Source organism: Stegostoma tigrinum, chromosome 12, assembly GCF_030684315.1.
Source record: "Stegostoma tigrinum isolate sSteTig4 chromosome 12, sSteTig4.hap1, whole genome shotgun sequence".
In the NCBI taxonomy this organism is placed as follows: domain Eukaryota; kingdom Metazoa; phylum Chordata; class Chondrichthyes; order Orectolobiformes; family Stegostomatidae; genus Stegostoma; species Stegostoma tigrinum.
This window is the reverse complement of record NC_081365.1, coordinates 32,019,174-32,035,856: the sequence shown is the minus strand read 5'-3', so window position 1 is coordinate 32,035,856 and position 16,683 is coordinate 32,019,174. Positions and strand designations below refer to the sequence as shown.

General features: G+C 42.7%; 1 protein-coding gene across 1 annotated transcript in view; it reads right to left on the bottom strand.

Annotated features, from left to right (window-relative positions):
* The window catches only part of LOC125457215 (uncharacterized), a 30,090-nt gene that overhangs the window by 11,780 nt on the left and 1,627 nt on the right, over nucleotides 1-16,683 (bottom strand). Inside the window, exon 2 of the mRNA XM_059649997.1 lies at nucleotides 13,554-13,775. Coding sequence (XP_059505980.1) covers nucleotides 13,554-13,775 — 222 coding nt within the window. The remainder of the gene's footprint in view (nucleotides 1-13,553; nucleotides 13,776-16,683) is intronic.

The window sequence follows — 16,683 nt, the reverse complement described above, 5'->3', positions numbered from 1 at the left end:
AGGGATTTCAATGTCCACCACCAAGAGTGGCTCGGCAGCAGTACTAATGCTCGAGCAGGTCAGGTCCTAAAGGACATAGCTGCTGTGCTGAGTCTGCGGCAGATGGTGAGAGAACCAACAAGAGGGTAAAACATACTTGACCTCATCCTTACTAATCTCCCAGCTGCAGTTGCATCTGTCCATGACAGTATCAGTAAGAGTGACCATCGCATAGTCCTTGTGGAGACGAAATCCCACCTTCACATTGAGAAGAACCTCCATCATGTTGTGTGGCACTATCAACGTGCTAAATGGAACAGACTTCACACAGATCCAGCAACTCCAGACTGGGCATCCATGAGCACTGTGGAACATCAACAGCTGCAGAACTGTATTCCAACACAATCTGTAACCTCATGGCCCAACATATCCCCTACTCAACCATTACCGCCAACCCTGGTTCAATGGACAGTGCAGGAGGGCATGTCAGGAGCAGCACCAGGCATACCTGAAACTGAGATGTAAACCCGGTGGAGCCACCAAACAGGATGTGCATACCAACAGCGAAAGCAGTAAATGACAGACAGAGCTAAGCGACCCCACAACCAACAGATCAGATCTAAGCTCTGCAGCCCTGTCACATCCAGTTGTGAATGGTGGTGAACAATTAAACAACTCACTGGAGAAGGAGGTTCCACAATTATCCCCATCCTCAATGATGGAAAAGCCCAGCGCATCAGTGCAGAAGATAAGGCTGAAGCTTTCGCAGAAATCTTCAGCCAGAAGTGCCGAGTGGATGATCCATCTTGGCCTCCTCCAGTGGTCCCCAGCATCACAGATACCAGACTTCAGCCAATACGATTCACTCCACGTGATACCAAGAAACAGTTGGAGACACTGGATACTGCAAAGGCTATGGGTCTTGACATCATTCCAACAATAGTACTGAAGACTTGTGCTCCAGAACTTGTTGCTCCACTAGCTAAGCTGTTCTAGTACAATTACAACACTGGTATCTACCTGACAATGTGGAAAATTGCCCAACCATGTCTGGTACATAAAAGCAGGGCAAATCCAACCCGGCCAATTGCCACCCCATCAGTCTCCTCTCAATCATCAGTAAAGTGGTGGAAGGTGTCATCAACAGTGCTATCAAGCACCTGCTCAGCAATAACCTGCTCAGTGAAGCCCAGTTTGGGTTCCACCAGGGCCACTCAGCTCCTGACCTCATAACAGCCTTAGTTCAAACATGGACGAAAAGGCTAAATTCCAGAGATGACATTCAATAGTGTTACCATTACTGAATCCCCCACTATCAACATCTTGGGGGTTACCATTGACCAGAAACTCAACTGGACTCACCACATGAACACAGTGGCTACAAGGGCAGGCCAGAAGCTGGGAATACTGTGGCGAGTAACTCACCTCCTGGCTCCGCACAGCCTGTCCACCATCTACAAGGCACAAGTCAGGAGTGTGATGGAATACTCCCCACTTGCCTGGATGAGTGCAGCCCCCAAACAACACTCAAGAAGCTTGACACCATCCAGGACACAGCAGCCTGCTTGATTGGCACTCCATCCACAAGCATTCACTCCCTCCACTGCTGAAGCTCAGTAGCAGCAGTGTGTACTATCTACACAATGCACAGCAGAAATTCACCAAATATCCTCAGACAGTACCTTCCAAACCCACGGCCACTTCCAACTAGAAGGACAAGGGCATCAGACATATGGGAACACCACCACCTCCAAGTTCCTTTCGAAGTCACTCACCATCCTGTCTTGGAAATATATCACCATTCCTCCACGGTCGCTGGATCAAAATCCTGGAATTCCCTCCCTTTTAGCATTGTGGGTCAACCCACAGAAGGAGGGCTGCAGCCGTTCCAGAGGCAGCTCATCACCACCTTCTCAAGGGCAACTAGGTATGGGCAAGAAATGCTGGCTCAGCCAGCGATGTCCACATCCCATGAAATGAATAGAAAAAAAGAACATTCATACAAAAACAACACTAAATTTCTCATTGTTTTCTCCCATAGTCACTGAGATAATGGCCTCTCATCCTCAGTGAATTTAAATCTCCATCTGAACTGCACTCCAGCTGTATTTCCTTGCCAATTCTTCTTCCTCTTTTATATTCTGTGCTCAACATATATAAACTAACAGCTCATTAAGATTTTTATAAATATTTATCACTAATTACCACATTTTAGCGATTGGCGTACACAAACCCGAAGAACTGAATCTTATTGGTTTTTGGCAGCGAACATTTCATCAAGATTTGCGGCGAGTTTCTCTCCATGATGGCTAATGAGTTTTCTTCGTCCCAAACCTGGCTCTTTAACTATCTAAGATAATATCAGAGATAATGGAACTGCAGATGCTGGAGAATCCAAGATAACAAAGTGTGGAGCTGGATGAACACAGCAGGCCAAGCAGCATCTTAGGAGCACAAAAGCTGACGTTTCGGGCTGAGACCCTTCATCAGATAGGGCGATGGGGAGAGGGTTCTGGAATAAATAGGGAGAGAGGGGGAGGCGGACCGAAGATGGAGAGAAAAGAAATAGTTCGAGAGGAGAGTATAGGTGGGGAGGAAGGGAGAGGATAGGTCAGTCCAGGGAAGACGGACAGGTCAAGGAGGTGGGATGAGGTTTGTAGGTAGGAAATGGAGGTGCGGCTTGAGATGGGAGGAAGGGATGGGTGGGGGAAGGGGAGATTTTGAAGCTGGTGAAGTCCACATTGATACCATTGGGCTGCAGGGTTTCCAAGCGGAATCTCCCCTTCCACCACTGCATCCCAAAACCAGCCCAGTTCGTCCCCTCCCCACGCTGCATCCCAAAACCAGCCCAGCTGTCTCTGTCTCCCTAACCTGTTCTTCGTCTCACCCATCCCTTCCTCCCATCTCAAACCACACCTCCATTTCCTACCTACTAACCTCATCCCACCTCCTTGACCTGTCCGTCTTCCCTGGACTGACCTATCCCCTCCCTACCTCCCCACCTATACTCTCCTCTCCACCTATCTTCTTTTCTCTCCATCTTCGGTCCACCTCCCACTCACTCCCTATTTATTCCAGAACCCTCTCCCCATCCCCCTGTCTGATGAAGGGTCTCAGCCCGAAACGTCGGCTTTTGTGCTCCTGAAATGCTGCTTGGCCTGCTGTGTTCATCCAGCTCCACACTTTGTTATCTATCATTAACTATCTACTCCAGCTGTATTGTGCCACTCACTTCCAATGCTAGCTCAGTTTCATCAGTTGCCTTTGCCAGAGGAACTCGTCGATGCCCAGAATAGACAAGCATCTCTGGTTCACGGCAGTGCCCAGGAATGGCACAGATTGAGTTCTACTGGTGTTCTGTACTTGAGATATTGCTGCCTAGTGCCCAAGACTATGACTTGGAGGAGCATGAAGTAAGATGAAATCGGTCGGTTCCTGGTCTGACGTTCATGTCAAGAATTGACACTATCTAATTTCTTTGCAGCAGATGATAGGAAAGCAAGCTGCATATTAATGAGGGTGAAATTTTAATTAATAAGGTTGATAAATAGTTATAATCCCCATTAATATACATCTCACTGTTGCATGGTGAGATCTCATCTAGCTATTGCTTCCAACTTCAAGAAAGGCCTCAGTGGTACTTTTCCCACAATTCCCACGGATTGCTCCCACTTGGCAGACTAGTACAAAAGGTGAGGTCACATGGTATCAGGGGTCAGCTGGCAAGATGGATACAGAACTGGCTTTGACATAGGAAACGAAGGATAGAGGTGGAAGGATGTTTTTATAGAATGGTGGACTGTGACTAGTGGTGTTCCACAGGGATTAGTGCTGGAGCCTCTCCTGTTCATGATCTACATAAATGATTTGAAGGAAAAAGTAGTTGGCCTAATTAATAAGTTTGCGGCCAATGCAAAGCTTGGTGGAGTTGCCAATAGTGAGGAGGATTGTCAGAGGGTACAGTAGGGTATAGATCAGTTGGAGGCATGGGCAGAAAAATGGCAGATAGAGTTTAATCAGGACAAATGTGAGGTAATGCAATTTGGAAGGTCAGGTACGGGTGGAAATTATACAATGAATGGCAGAACGTTAGGAGTATTGATATCCAGAGGAATCTGGGTATTCAGGCCCACAGATGATGGAAGGTGGCAGCGCAAGTGGACAAGGTAGTAAAAAAGGCTTATGGCATGTTTGTCTTCATTGGGAGGGGCATTGAGTATAAGGAGAGACAAGTAATGCTGCTACTTTATAGAACTTCAGTTAGGCCACACTTGAAATATTGTGTACAGTTCTGTTCAACACACCGCCAGGAGGATGTGGATGCTTAGGCATGGGTACAGAAAAGCCTTGTATGGCAGATTCTAGCTACGAAGAAAGGTTGGCTAGACTGAATTTGTTTTTACTGGAACATAGAAGTTTGAGGGGCGACTTAGTAGGAGCTTATTAGAACGTGAATGGCCTGAATTGAGTGGAAAATATGAGGCTCTTTCCCAACTTGGAGGAGTCAATTACTAGGGGACACAGGTTCAAGGTGCAGGGGGGTGAAGTTTAAAAGAGATGTGTGAGGCACGTTTTTCACACAAAGGATAGTGAGCGCCTAGAACGTGCTGCCCGCGGAGGTGGTGGAAGCAGTTAGAGTAGCAGCATTCAAGAAACACCTGGACGAATACATAAATAGGAAGGTGTTGGAGAGATCTGGATCCTGTAAGTGAAGGCAGTTTTAGTGTGGAAGGGCAAAATGTGTCGGCGCAGGATTAGTGGGTTGAAGGGCCTGTTCCTGTGCTGTAATGGTCTTTGTTCTTTGTTCTTTGTTATTTGCTCACCATAGCTCACATCATTCAGGGCCCAATACAGTTCTGCCCCACATCCTAGTTGGATCTCCAGCGATTCTAAGTTTTCATTATTTAAAAAGCAATATTTGGTTTTATCCCTTTATTGCTTTTAAAATGGATAGCTTTGGAATTAGCAACATTGATCATGTGCACTGCAGCTTTTAAGATGTTTAGAAATTAATAAAAAACATTGACTTAGACAGTAGTTATGACCCATGAGCAAATAGATTAGAATAGATTCCTTACAGTGTGGGAACAGGCCCTTTGGCCCAACAAGTCCACACAGCCCCTTGGAGCATCCCACCCATGCCCACCCCCCTATAACCCACATACCCCTGAACACTACGGGCAATTTAGCATGGCCGATCCACCTAGTCTGCACATCTTTTGAACTGTGGGAGGCAACTGGAACACCTGGAGGAAACCCACGCAGACAAGGGGAGAATGTGCAAACTCCACTCAGACAGTTACCCGAAGCTGGAATCGAACCCGGGTCCCTGGCGCTGTGAGGCTGCAGTGCTAACCACTGAGCCACCGTGCCACAATAGAGAGGAAAAGAGGTTGAAGATCTCTAATCTAAATATTTCTCATTATGATGATTTGGCTACTCAATAGTAATGGTTTTGACTAGACTCAGCATCCTCCCGCCTCTCTGTCTCCAATGTTATCCCACTCACCACCACAACTAGTGAATCAGATCTAACATTGATCAGCTAAAAGGTCACAGACTAGCTTGGCTTTCTTCAGTGTCTAGTTGTATCCTGTTGGCCAACCCACACAGAATCTTCAGAATCAGCCGATATTTCTCTAAGACCATCAAATTTAATGCATGAATTTGAAATTAAGGAGGTCAATACTCAAGAAAATTGAACAGCTTTGTGAGATTATGACAAAATAATTTATAATTTCCTCACCTTTAAAATCTTGGGGCAGAAGCAATCAGATCCTGGGGATTTGTCAGTCATAGTGCCGTAGTCGTTGAATCATATAGCACGGGAACAGGCCATTCGTTCCAACCTGTCCATGCTGACCATGATCCCAAACTAAGCTAGTCCGACCTGCATTCAGTTGACCCATATCCCTCCAAACATTTTTTGTTCATTTCCTTGTCCAATTGTCTTTTAAACGTTGTAACTGTACCCACTTCACCATATCCTCTGGAAGTTCATCCCACAAAAAAAATTGCCTCAGTGTCTTTTTAAAATCTTTCTCCTCTCATCTTAGAAATATGTCCTCTAGCCTTGAAATCCCCCACCCAAGGGAAAAGACACTTTCCATTCACCTTATCTATATCCCTTTTGATTTTATATACCTCTTTAAAGTCACCGCACAGTGGTATACATTCCAGTGCAAAAAAAGTCCCAACCTTTCCAGCCGCTTCTTATAACTCAAACCCTCCATTCCCAGCAATGCCCTGGGAAATCTTGGTGATCTCCAATCTTTGGTTTATAATTAGGTTGTATGTATAAACTTAAATATTTTGTCATTTTTCTTGAAATAACTCCTCACAGTCCAGTATCCTGTCATCAAGTCACCCTTTATTTAACATAAGCAGTCATTAACTTCAGTACTAGATAACAAAGTGTGAAGCTGGATGACCACAGCAGGCCAAGAAGCATAACTTCAGTACTGCCTCTTTCAGAGACAGATACCAGAATCTCTGACACGGTCTCTTCTTATATGTCAGCCAGGGCTCCCTGACAGGCCAAAGAACTCATATTCTATGAAGTCCAGCTGCTGACCTCATTACAATCACTGTATTTCTCCATTGGGAAGATGGACAGAAAATAATTTCTCAATAAGTCTGTCATTTTCTAATTTGCTTTCGCAGTGCATTTTTTCTTCATGGGATTTGTGAATTGATTTTAGGCAGTATTTGGTGCCCGTTCTCAATCACCCAGAGGACAGTTCAAGATCAATCACATTGCCGTGGATCTGGAGTTACAAGTAGGCCAGATCAAGCAGGGATGGCAGATATCGTTCCTTAAAGGACTTTAGTGAACTTAATGGAATTTTACAATCCAAACAACAGTGTTTATGCAACCACCATTAGAATAATTTTTTATTCCGGATTTTTCTTGAATTCAAATTTTATCATCTGCCATTGTTGGATTCGAACTCAGAACTGGATTACTAGACCAGTGACAGCACCACTATGTCAACACTTCCCTTTATTTGCAGAATTACCCACTTCTATTAATATTGTACCCAATAAACTTTATCTGTAAAATCTGTCATTTGGAAATGAAGAGAGATGGATAACTGGAAGTCCCTCCCTGATTAGACAGACCAAGATAACAAAACATCTATATTTGTCATGGCACCAACTAGCATTTATATAATATCTCTTGTGGAATAAAGTACCACAAACTGCTTCACAAGAGAAATATCAAGCAAAATTTGACACAGTTAATTGGTGACCAAAAGCTTAGTCAAATAGGTTGCTTTTAAAAGTATGTTAGAGAAGGTGGGGGGAATTTAGAAACACAATTCCAAAGCTTAAGGCCTACGCAGCTGCAGACAATAGTTGTGCACTTTCAAATTTCATTGAACTAATATCATAGGATCCCTACGGTGTGGAAGCAGACCATTCAGCCCACACTAACCCTTCAAAGAGCAGCCCAGCCAGATCCAGCCCTGTAGCCCTGCATTTTGCATGGCCAATCCACCTAATCTGCATATCTTTAGAGCGTTGAAGGAAACCCACACAGACAGGGGGAGAACGTGCAAACTCCACACAGACAGGGGGAGAACATGCAAACTCCACACAGACAGGGGGAGAATGTGCAAACTCCACACAGACAGGGGGAGAACGTGCAAACTCCACACAGACAGGGGGAGAACGTGCAAACTCCACACAGACAGGGGGAGAACATACAAACTCCACACAGACAGGGGGAGAATGTGCAAACTCCACACAGACAGGGGGAGAACGTGCAAACTCCACACAGCCAGTGGCCCGAGAGTGGAATCAAACCCAGGTCCCTGGGACTGTGAGACAGCAGTGCTAGACTCTGAACCACTGTGCCACCCAGTCTAAAATTAAACTAATTGCATTGTTGACACTAGGAAATAGCAGCACTCACACCTCGGGGAATCATTTTTAGAAACCCGGAGAAGGCTTTGTAATGTTATATTCATGCTGTACCTGAACTGGTACTCATTCAACTAAAGGAAAGAAATTGTGGATAACTGATGACCTTGATTTTTAATGCATGGACAAATTTGCTGTTTTAAAAACATGTTTTTTTCTAACGACAGTTACTAAAGGTTAACCAGCATTACATAAAGAAAAGCGGAAGAAAGTCAGACCAGCCTCCGACCTTTAAAGTAGTCTACATTTTACCTGACTCTTAAAAGGACCCAAAGTGGGGCTGGTGACTGAGGTAATACTGATGTATTCAGAGGAGAAGGGATGTTTGCTGAGGGTAGCCACGGCAACATCAGAAAACTACCTGCCACTGAATAGTCAAAAGTCCTTCATAAGAAAGATTGTGTGGAACAATGATATCAATAATAGAATCAGCTGCATTCATGTAGCATCATGAGGTCATAAAACTTCTTTCATTTTGTCAAGAAAATGCTTCCCAGGTTGACAGAAAACTTTTCGATCAAAGAGAACAACAGTAACATCACTCACAGATGACACCTCTGCTTTCTCAGAGGGGAATCTTCAAGACTTGCTTAAAGCCTTCACAGAAGCAATGCAAAGAATCGGTCACAGCCTCACCCAGAAGTAGGCTCAATTCCTTTACCGACACACCACTCAGCATCCCTCCATTGAGGCCAATGAAGAAATTCTCCCAAAAGTGATACATTCTCCCTACAGGGGCAGTTATCTCTCATCCAGGACTGACATTGATGTAGAGATCCAACACCACAAACAACGCATGAGAGCTGCCTTCAAACTCCCAAGGATGAGAGTCTTGAGCTGTGACACCCGTTCTGATACCAGGATCCTAATGTCTAAGCCTCTTCTCTGTGGCTCTGAAACTTGTCATGTGGTCTAGATGCCACCTTAAAACCATGGAGAAGTATCATCAATGCTGTTTGAGATAGATTCTCCACATTAGCTGGGAGGGCAGGTGTGCTAACATCACTGTCCTGAAGGACGCCTGAACTCTGACTGCCAAAATAAATGCTCTTCACCAAGAAATGAGAGGAGGACAAGGGAAGCTCTTTAAAGATTCCCTGAAGGCTTCCTTCCACAAATGCAGCATAGACATCAATTTCTGGGGGTCTCTCACTCAGAAGAAACATCCCGTATGAAGAGACACAATATTTCAAGAAGACCTATCAGCAGGATGGAAAGGAATGCCAGAGATCTTGATGCCAAGAACCACTTCCACCTCATGGAAATACCTGCCAGATGAGTGGTCTGAGATGTGGTTCTAGGATCAGGCTCATCAGGCATGAAAAGACACACAGAAATCCATTGCCAGTGACACAGACTTTTGCGATGGTCAATCGTAACCATTAGTGAGAGATTATTGACGACAACAAAAACATCCCAAAGCATGTCACAGGACCATTACAAAGCAAAGTGAATGTCATGCTTAGCAGGAGATATCAGAGCTGATGAGCAAATGATTGGTTGAGAAAATAGGTCTTAAGGAATGGCTTAAATGAGGATAGCGATGTGGTGAGGTTTAGGTGAGGAATTCCACAGTTTAGGCAGCTGAAGGCATGACTAAAAGTAGAGATGTGCAAGCGTGTGACAGTGGTGGAGCATAATAATCCTGAAGGCCTTGTACAGTCGGAGGAGGCTCTATAGTGAAATAGGAGTGATTCCATGGAGGGATTTTAAGCAAGGCTAACAATTTTAAATTGAGGACCCACTACACAAGATTGAGCTCAATTCTTTTACGGTAATCTTTTCACCCACAATACAAACTCTAATGGAGCAGCTAAAGCTCCAGGTTCAACTTAACTGCCTTCCAATTAGTCCTTTGAGTCAGGCCATCGGGTAATTGTAAGTGATCATCTGGACCTCCTGGTAACAGCTCAGACCAGAAAGGCATTCCAAGGGAGATTACACAGTTACAGGAAATCAGGAAAGGTAAGACAGAGCTTGCCAAAGGAAATATTGTAAAAAATAAGGGAGACCAGAAGGGTGTTCAAAGATATCTGCAGCTGGTGAGAAAAACTCTTTAGCCAAATTCAAAAGATTTATTGGGCAGAGCAGTGGAAGCTGGCCAGCTCCCTGTGAGTCAGGCTGATCCAAAGGATAGGAACACAGAAAGATTCCAAACCAGGCAGAAATATTAGGCAGTAAAGGAGGCTGGCCTTCCATGCTAGCATAATCAGCTGAATAACAGACAACATCTTTCTGTAATTAGAGGGAGAGCAGGGAGTGTCTCAGATGGGGACATAGACAATAAGGGGAGATGCCTTGGCTAGTAGAGGAGACATGGGGGTAGCACAACTAAAATTGGACGTCCACCTGAGGACAGTGGTATCCCAAAGGATATGGATCAGGTAGCAGACCAAGCCCCTCCTAAGGTAACAGAATCAGTCATTTTGTACCCTTGAAGTTCCATTGTACTGGTGGCTGCCAAAGGAGAGGCTCCAGTAGAAATGAAACACAATCCAATACAAAGCACAGTCAGCTGTTGAGTGTCCACTGGATGCTGGATACATCTGAACATAGCCTCAAGGAGTCTGTTGTGAAGGGAGAGGTCCACCTAGTTGAAGCATCAGTTACTAAGCTTGTAAGCAGCAGAGCCTAAAGCACAAAGGCCCAGTTAATACTCTTCCGTAAAGAGTGGGAGAAGGATTTGATGCTGTGCTTGTGAAATTTAAAGAAGGGATTCTCCAGTGTGTACCTCACTGATAGTCCTGATGTGGACATTGGAGAACCATGTGGATTTATCATTTAGTCCCCGGGGATGGGGATGGAAGTGGGAATGGTGTGTGGATATCAACAATCCTTTAAAAAGAAGCAATAATACAAAATACTGATTCTTAGTTTTTATTTAAATTCACAGGATGTGGGTATCACTTGCTAAGATGCATTAATTGTTTATCCCTAATTACCCTCAAGTGGTTGGTGGTGAGCTGCCTTCTTGAACAGATGCAGTCCATTTTGTATTGTTAGTAGCACTGAAAGAACACCAGTGTGTGCCTTTCCTATATTTCCCGTTTCTTTAGTACGGCTGAGAGAATGATTGTATACTTTCTTCAATTTGTCACTTCTCTTCTCACTTGTGTTTTAAGAAATGAGATAGAATGCTTTTTGTTTTACCAAGGCTAAAGGTATGTCATTATGTCCTGAGGGCATAAACAGAAACCCCAAAGAAAACTATTCTCTAATTTCAAATTTAAATTTTAAATGAAACGTGGACAGACTCGACTCTGAAAATGGCAAAGATAATCGCATGATCACATTTTCAACAGATTCTGAATCCCTTGCATTGTATAGAATAACTACGGCTGACTGAAAGGCCCTGGAGACAAGTCATCTGTTTGCAGTCAGCTCTGGGCAAAGGAGAGTATCCATGCCAATTATGCTATAATGAGCATTAGTGCTTTTATAGTTGCCTTGTCACCTTGCAATTGAAACTCTAATGAGGGAGACAAAGCCACACTATTAACATGATAACCTTCCAGATGGCCAACCAAGATGGACCATCAGCATCTGAAATGCCTGCCCCTGTCACATGACAAAAATCAGATCGAGTTGAATTGCTTCTATATATATTTGTGGAATTCTAAGTCAGTTGCCTTAACATCACAAGATGAGTGACTGCACGCCTTATCAGCTAGAAGATCTGCTGTCTATCTCTTTCTATTTCAAAACTCTCATCTTGAGAAAGATCCTCAGACTATGCTTTGATTGCAAGAAATATTACTGCATTTTCATCTTTCTAGCTCCCATTAAAGTAATTTGCTACACAATCAGCCAAAGGACTGACCAGGAACAAAAACAAAGTTGCTGGAAAAGCTCAGCAGATCTGGCAGCATCTGAGAAGGAAAAAACACAGTTAATGTTTCAGGTCCATTGGCCCATCCTCAGAACTCAGAGTTCACTGGGCCCAAAACATTAACTCCGATTTTTTTCCTTCACAGATGCTGCCAGATCTGCTGAGCTTTACCAGCAATTTTGTCTTTTTTTTCCTGGTCAGTCTTTTGGCTTATTGTGTACCAATTTACTTTTCTGGGAGCTAGAAAGCAGATGAAAGTGGTAATAGAGAAGGCAAATGGTCTGTTAGCCTAGATTTCAAACAGAATGAAGTACAAAATGAGGAGGATTTGATAAATCTATACAAAGCTCTATTCATAGCTGGAATACTGTGAGCAGATTTGATCCCCTTATTTAAGGAAAGTCATATTGGCATTGGAGGCAATCCAAAGAAAATTTGTAATGATTATTCCGATTATGGAAGGGTTTTCTTATGAGGAGACGTAGACTAATTCGGACTTGTACTCAATGGAGTTTAAAAGTCTAAAAGTGTGAAAACATTTGAGATTTTTACCTGTTGTGTTGCTGTCAAGGGTTTGTTCAAAATCCCTCTGTTGCTGTACACTGCTCAACATCCTACTTATTCCCTTGCCCTGTTCCCATTCCCGTTAGCTCACACTTGTCCAGGTTGAATGCTATTTGTTACCCTTCTGCCTGCCTGGATCAGTCAGAAATCACATGACACCAGGTTATAGTCCAAGAGGTTTACTTGAAATCACAAGCTTTTGGAGGATGGCCCCTTCGTCAGGCCAAAAGCTTGTGATTTCAAATAAACCTATTGGACTATAACCTGGTGTCCTGTGATTTCTGACCTTGTCCATACCAGTCTGGCTCCTCCACAACCTGGCTAGTCTTCTGGTATCTTTCTGCAGTCTGCAGCATTTATGTCGACTACACTACCAATTTTCATATCGTCTGTCAATTTTTTCACCGTGCCCCCTATATTTAAGCCTAGTACTGAGCCCAGCAGAACTTTCTGAAGAAAATCTTGCAATTGTACAAACACTCATCAAATGTTTGTTTCTCACCACAAAGACAATTTTGGACCCAAATATGTGAAAAGGCACATAGATTGTATTAACCACAGGATCGATACTAACCCTCATTATCACTTCCCTCAAAAAAAGCAGACTGCTTAGTCAGTCTCAGCTTTCCCTTAGAAAATGCATGGCTTCAATAAAGGTGATTTATCTTGCTAATAACTTTAAAATGTTATATAATTTCAATTAATTCCTGAAGCACAACAACATTTTGGGAGAACAATTTGTTGCAGACAAGTAGGTTCAAAACATGGCTCTAACTGCTAAAAGAATGTATTAAAAGTGAGTTCAGTGTATGGTTAATTCATGCCAAGGTAATGAGGAATATGTATCTATTCTCCAGGAGAACCATACCAACCCTTTGACATGTATGGAGATTCCCCACCAGCATGTGATACTGAGATTAGGTATTGGCTTCAAAATACCTTCAGACATTGAGATTCTGAAGTTATAACAAAACAGAAAAAATGTCAACCAGTTGAGAAACCAACTCAAACCCATCATTTCCTGTGATGTATTGAACAGCTCATATAAAACCACATTGAGTTGCTATATCCAACTCCCTCTTTAAAATAGACAATATTTTGGCATTGAGTGCTTTCCATGGTAGCGAATTTGACAGGCTCTTCACTCTTTGGGTGTAGAAATTTCTCTTCATATCAGTCTTAAATGTATTACCCACTAAGATAATGTCAGACCCATATATGCTAAAATGCACATAGATTGCATTAACCACAGTACCTATGCTAACATTCATTATCACTTCCATTCGACCAGTGACCTGACTGGTCCATGTTAACCAGCAGTACTGATTACTGCCATTCATGCCATGATACCCAGCCCCTGGACCAGGACCTTCCAGGCTCAGAGATGTTTGGGGACAACCTGAAAGGGTATTTGTATTCTCCCCTATGAAAATCAGCGGGGCTTCGATCAACCACACTGCACCATTGCTGCGCAGTGCTGTGCAGAAGTGCAAGAACAGACAAAATACAAAAACGGCAGGCACTCAGGGAGTGCACAAAGTACTGGTTCACATTTGATTGAAATATGGCATTATTTTGTTTATAAATTCAGTTTGAAGTCTTTACTTTGTGGTAGAAAATGTGACACTGTGGCCAAACTGCATTTTTGGTGATTTGTAGCAGAGCAGAAAGAATGTGTAGGACTGTTGGTGAAAAGGGAAATTGTGGTTGTGTATAGAATGAAAGAATTTAAGAAGTAGGGACAAGAATAGACCAAGTGTCTTTGGTAGAAAGAATCAAACATCAGAACATTTTTATAAAGCTGAGAGGCCTGTTTATATTAATGATTGGAGAGCTTTACATAATATTTTATAAGAAACATGACTGTACCTCATCATCTGTTTCACCTATTGCACTCCACCCATTACACGCACTCAGATCAGGTTGCTCCCATCGACGATAAATAATAAATTTTGACATTCCTCCTGGCCTGTAATACCTCATATTTTTAATCTTGCACAGCTAAGGCCTTTATGCGTACAGCAGGGGTCAGTGATGGCAGTTGCTAAAAGATCTAAATCCTTCTGTGGGGCTTTGAGACAGAGAATCAGCCATGATGATGTTGATTGGCACAGTGGCTTTGATGAGCCAAAATACCTAAGCCTGCTATTATTTTCTATGTTTCTGTCAGTTTTCCCAGCAGAACATCATGAAATGAGTTCTTAAAGTGTAGTGTGTTCCTTGTCATTTTCACTGATGTAGATTGGATGGTAAAACCATAATTGAAATGTGAAAGAACTGGATGAGTTAATAAGGCTGTCTTGTATCAGCAGAGTGGGATGGTGGACTCAAAAGTAGTGGGATGATTTGTGGCAAACATTCTGAGAAAGGACTAGAGCTCCACAGGGCCACATATGAGCTGAACTTCCTTTTGGAATTCTCCCACAAAATCAGGCACTCCCTGCTCCTGATACATCTGTATGATTCATGTCAAGAATGATTCGTCCTTGGGGATTGTTGGGGGGAAATGAGAAGTCAATCCTGGCTGTGGGTTCACAAATGGCTTATGGGCTTGCAGACATCAGTTATTGATATTAGTCATGACAATGGATTGTTGGCTTTTGCAGCTGCCCTCCTCCTGGCTCTCTCACTCTTGTTTATATTAAAATCTATCTGCCACACTTTGCTCACTCACCTAAACTAACAAAATCTTGTTGTAACTTTATGCTGTGGTCAACACCATCTACAATGCAGGCCAATTTTGAATTGTCAGCAAATTTGCATCCAAGTCCATGAATATTGTGAATAGTTGAGGCCCTAACAGAGATTCCTCTGGGATGTGACTAGTTCTGTCCTGCCAATTTGACAAGGTACCTATTATTCCAACTCCCTGTTTCCTGTCACTCAACCAATTTCCTGCCCATGTCAGTATTTTAGAATTAGATTTACCTGTATTGTCAAATGTACCGATATAATTAGGGTGAAAAGTTTACAAGTTGCCACACATGGTGCCATCTTACGTACAGATTCTTAAGTATTAACACTTGGGGTAGAAAAATTACAAAAATATTGAAATAAGAAGTCCAGCAAAAGAAAATTAGAAAAATAGAGAAATAAGAGTTCCTTCCAACCCAGACTAAGCCAGGCTTCTCCTTGAGGTCAGTAGGTGCTAGGAGGCCAGGTCCACACTGAGGCTGGGAGTCTGGGTCCACGCTCAATTCCCTGGGCTTCCACCTTAGGTTTGTGGGGCTTTATCAAAAGACTTCTGGAAACCCATAGTGATGACATCCATCAACTTTCCTCTTGAATTTCTACTGAATGCAAAAAATTCTGCGGTTTGTTACTCTGAGGACCACGGCGAGCTTTTGTTTTTCCATTTTATCTACGTTATATTACTGAGTTGAAAGATATTCCTTGTAGAACAACTTTTAAACAGGCAAGTAAAGTGATGTACTCAACAGGAATGTTTAAGAATACATTACTTCCTTTTCATTTATGGCTATCTTATTTTTAAATCAATGTCAAGGAAGCATCAAATTGCAGTTCTCCTGTGTTATCTTTTTGTTCATCTGCATACCTAGAACTAACTGTTAACAATTGGGTTAGCATTTATGATTGAAATTCAAGAAATTATGCAAGCAAAATCCAAGACATTGTGTTGTAACTTTATGCAATAGTCAACACCATCCACAATGCAGCCCAATTTTGAGTTGTCAGCAAATTGGCTGAGATGTAAAAATATACTTAAAATTGATAGCAAACCCACATTATGAGTCCATCTGATAACACATGTGCAAAGAAAGATAGAAGGAACCAAACCTTTACTGCTTTTAAGAAGGTGACTGAGAGATGACCTAAAATAGATATATCTGCTGGTAAATGTTAGCAAAATATGAACCTGAAACACAACTTCAAATTAAACAATAACTGTTTGACAAGAAGAAACAAGTTCAAATTGTCAAAAGGAATATCTAGGTATTGCAGCATAGAGTAACAGGGGTCATACAGAATGGAAATAAACATTTCAGTTCAACTAACCCATGTCAACCATAATCCTAAATTAATCTAGTGGTCCCTGCCTGCACGTGGCCCGTATCTCTCCAAACATTTCTTATTCATGCACTTATCCAAGTGTCTTTTAAATGTTGTAACTGTACCTGCATCTGCCACTCCCTTTGGAAGTTCATTCCGCACACAAACCTCTCTCTGTCGAAAAAAAATTCTCCCTCATGTATTTGATATCAAATCTTTCTCTTCTCACCTTAAAAATGTAGCCCCATTCTTAAAATACCCCTGCCTACAGAAAAGATACCTGTCATTCATCTTATCTATACCTCTCAGGATTTTATAAACCTTTATAAGTTCAACCCTCAATCTCTTACATTCCAGTGAGAAATATCCCAGTC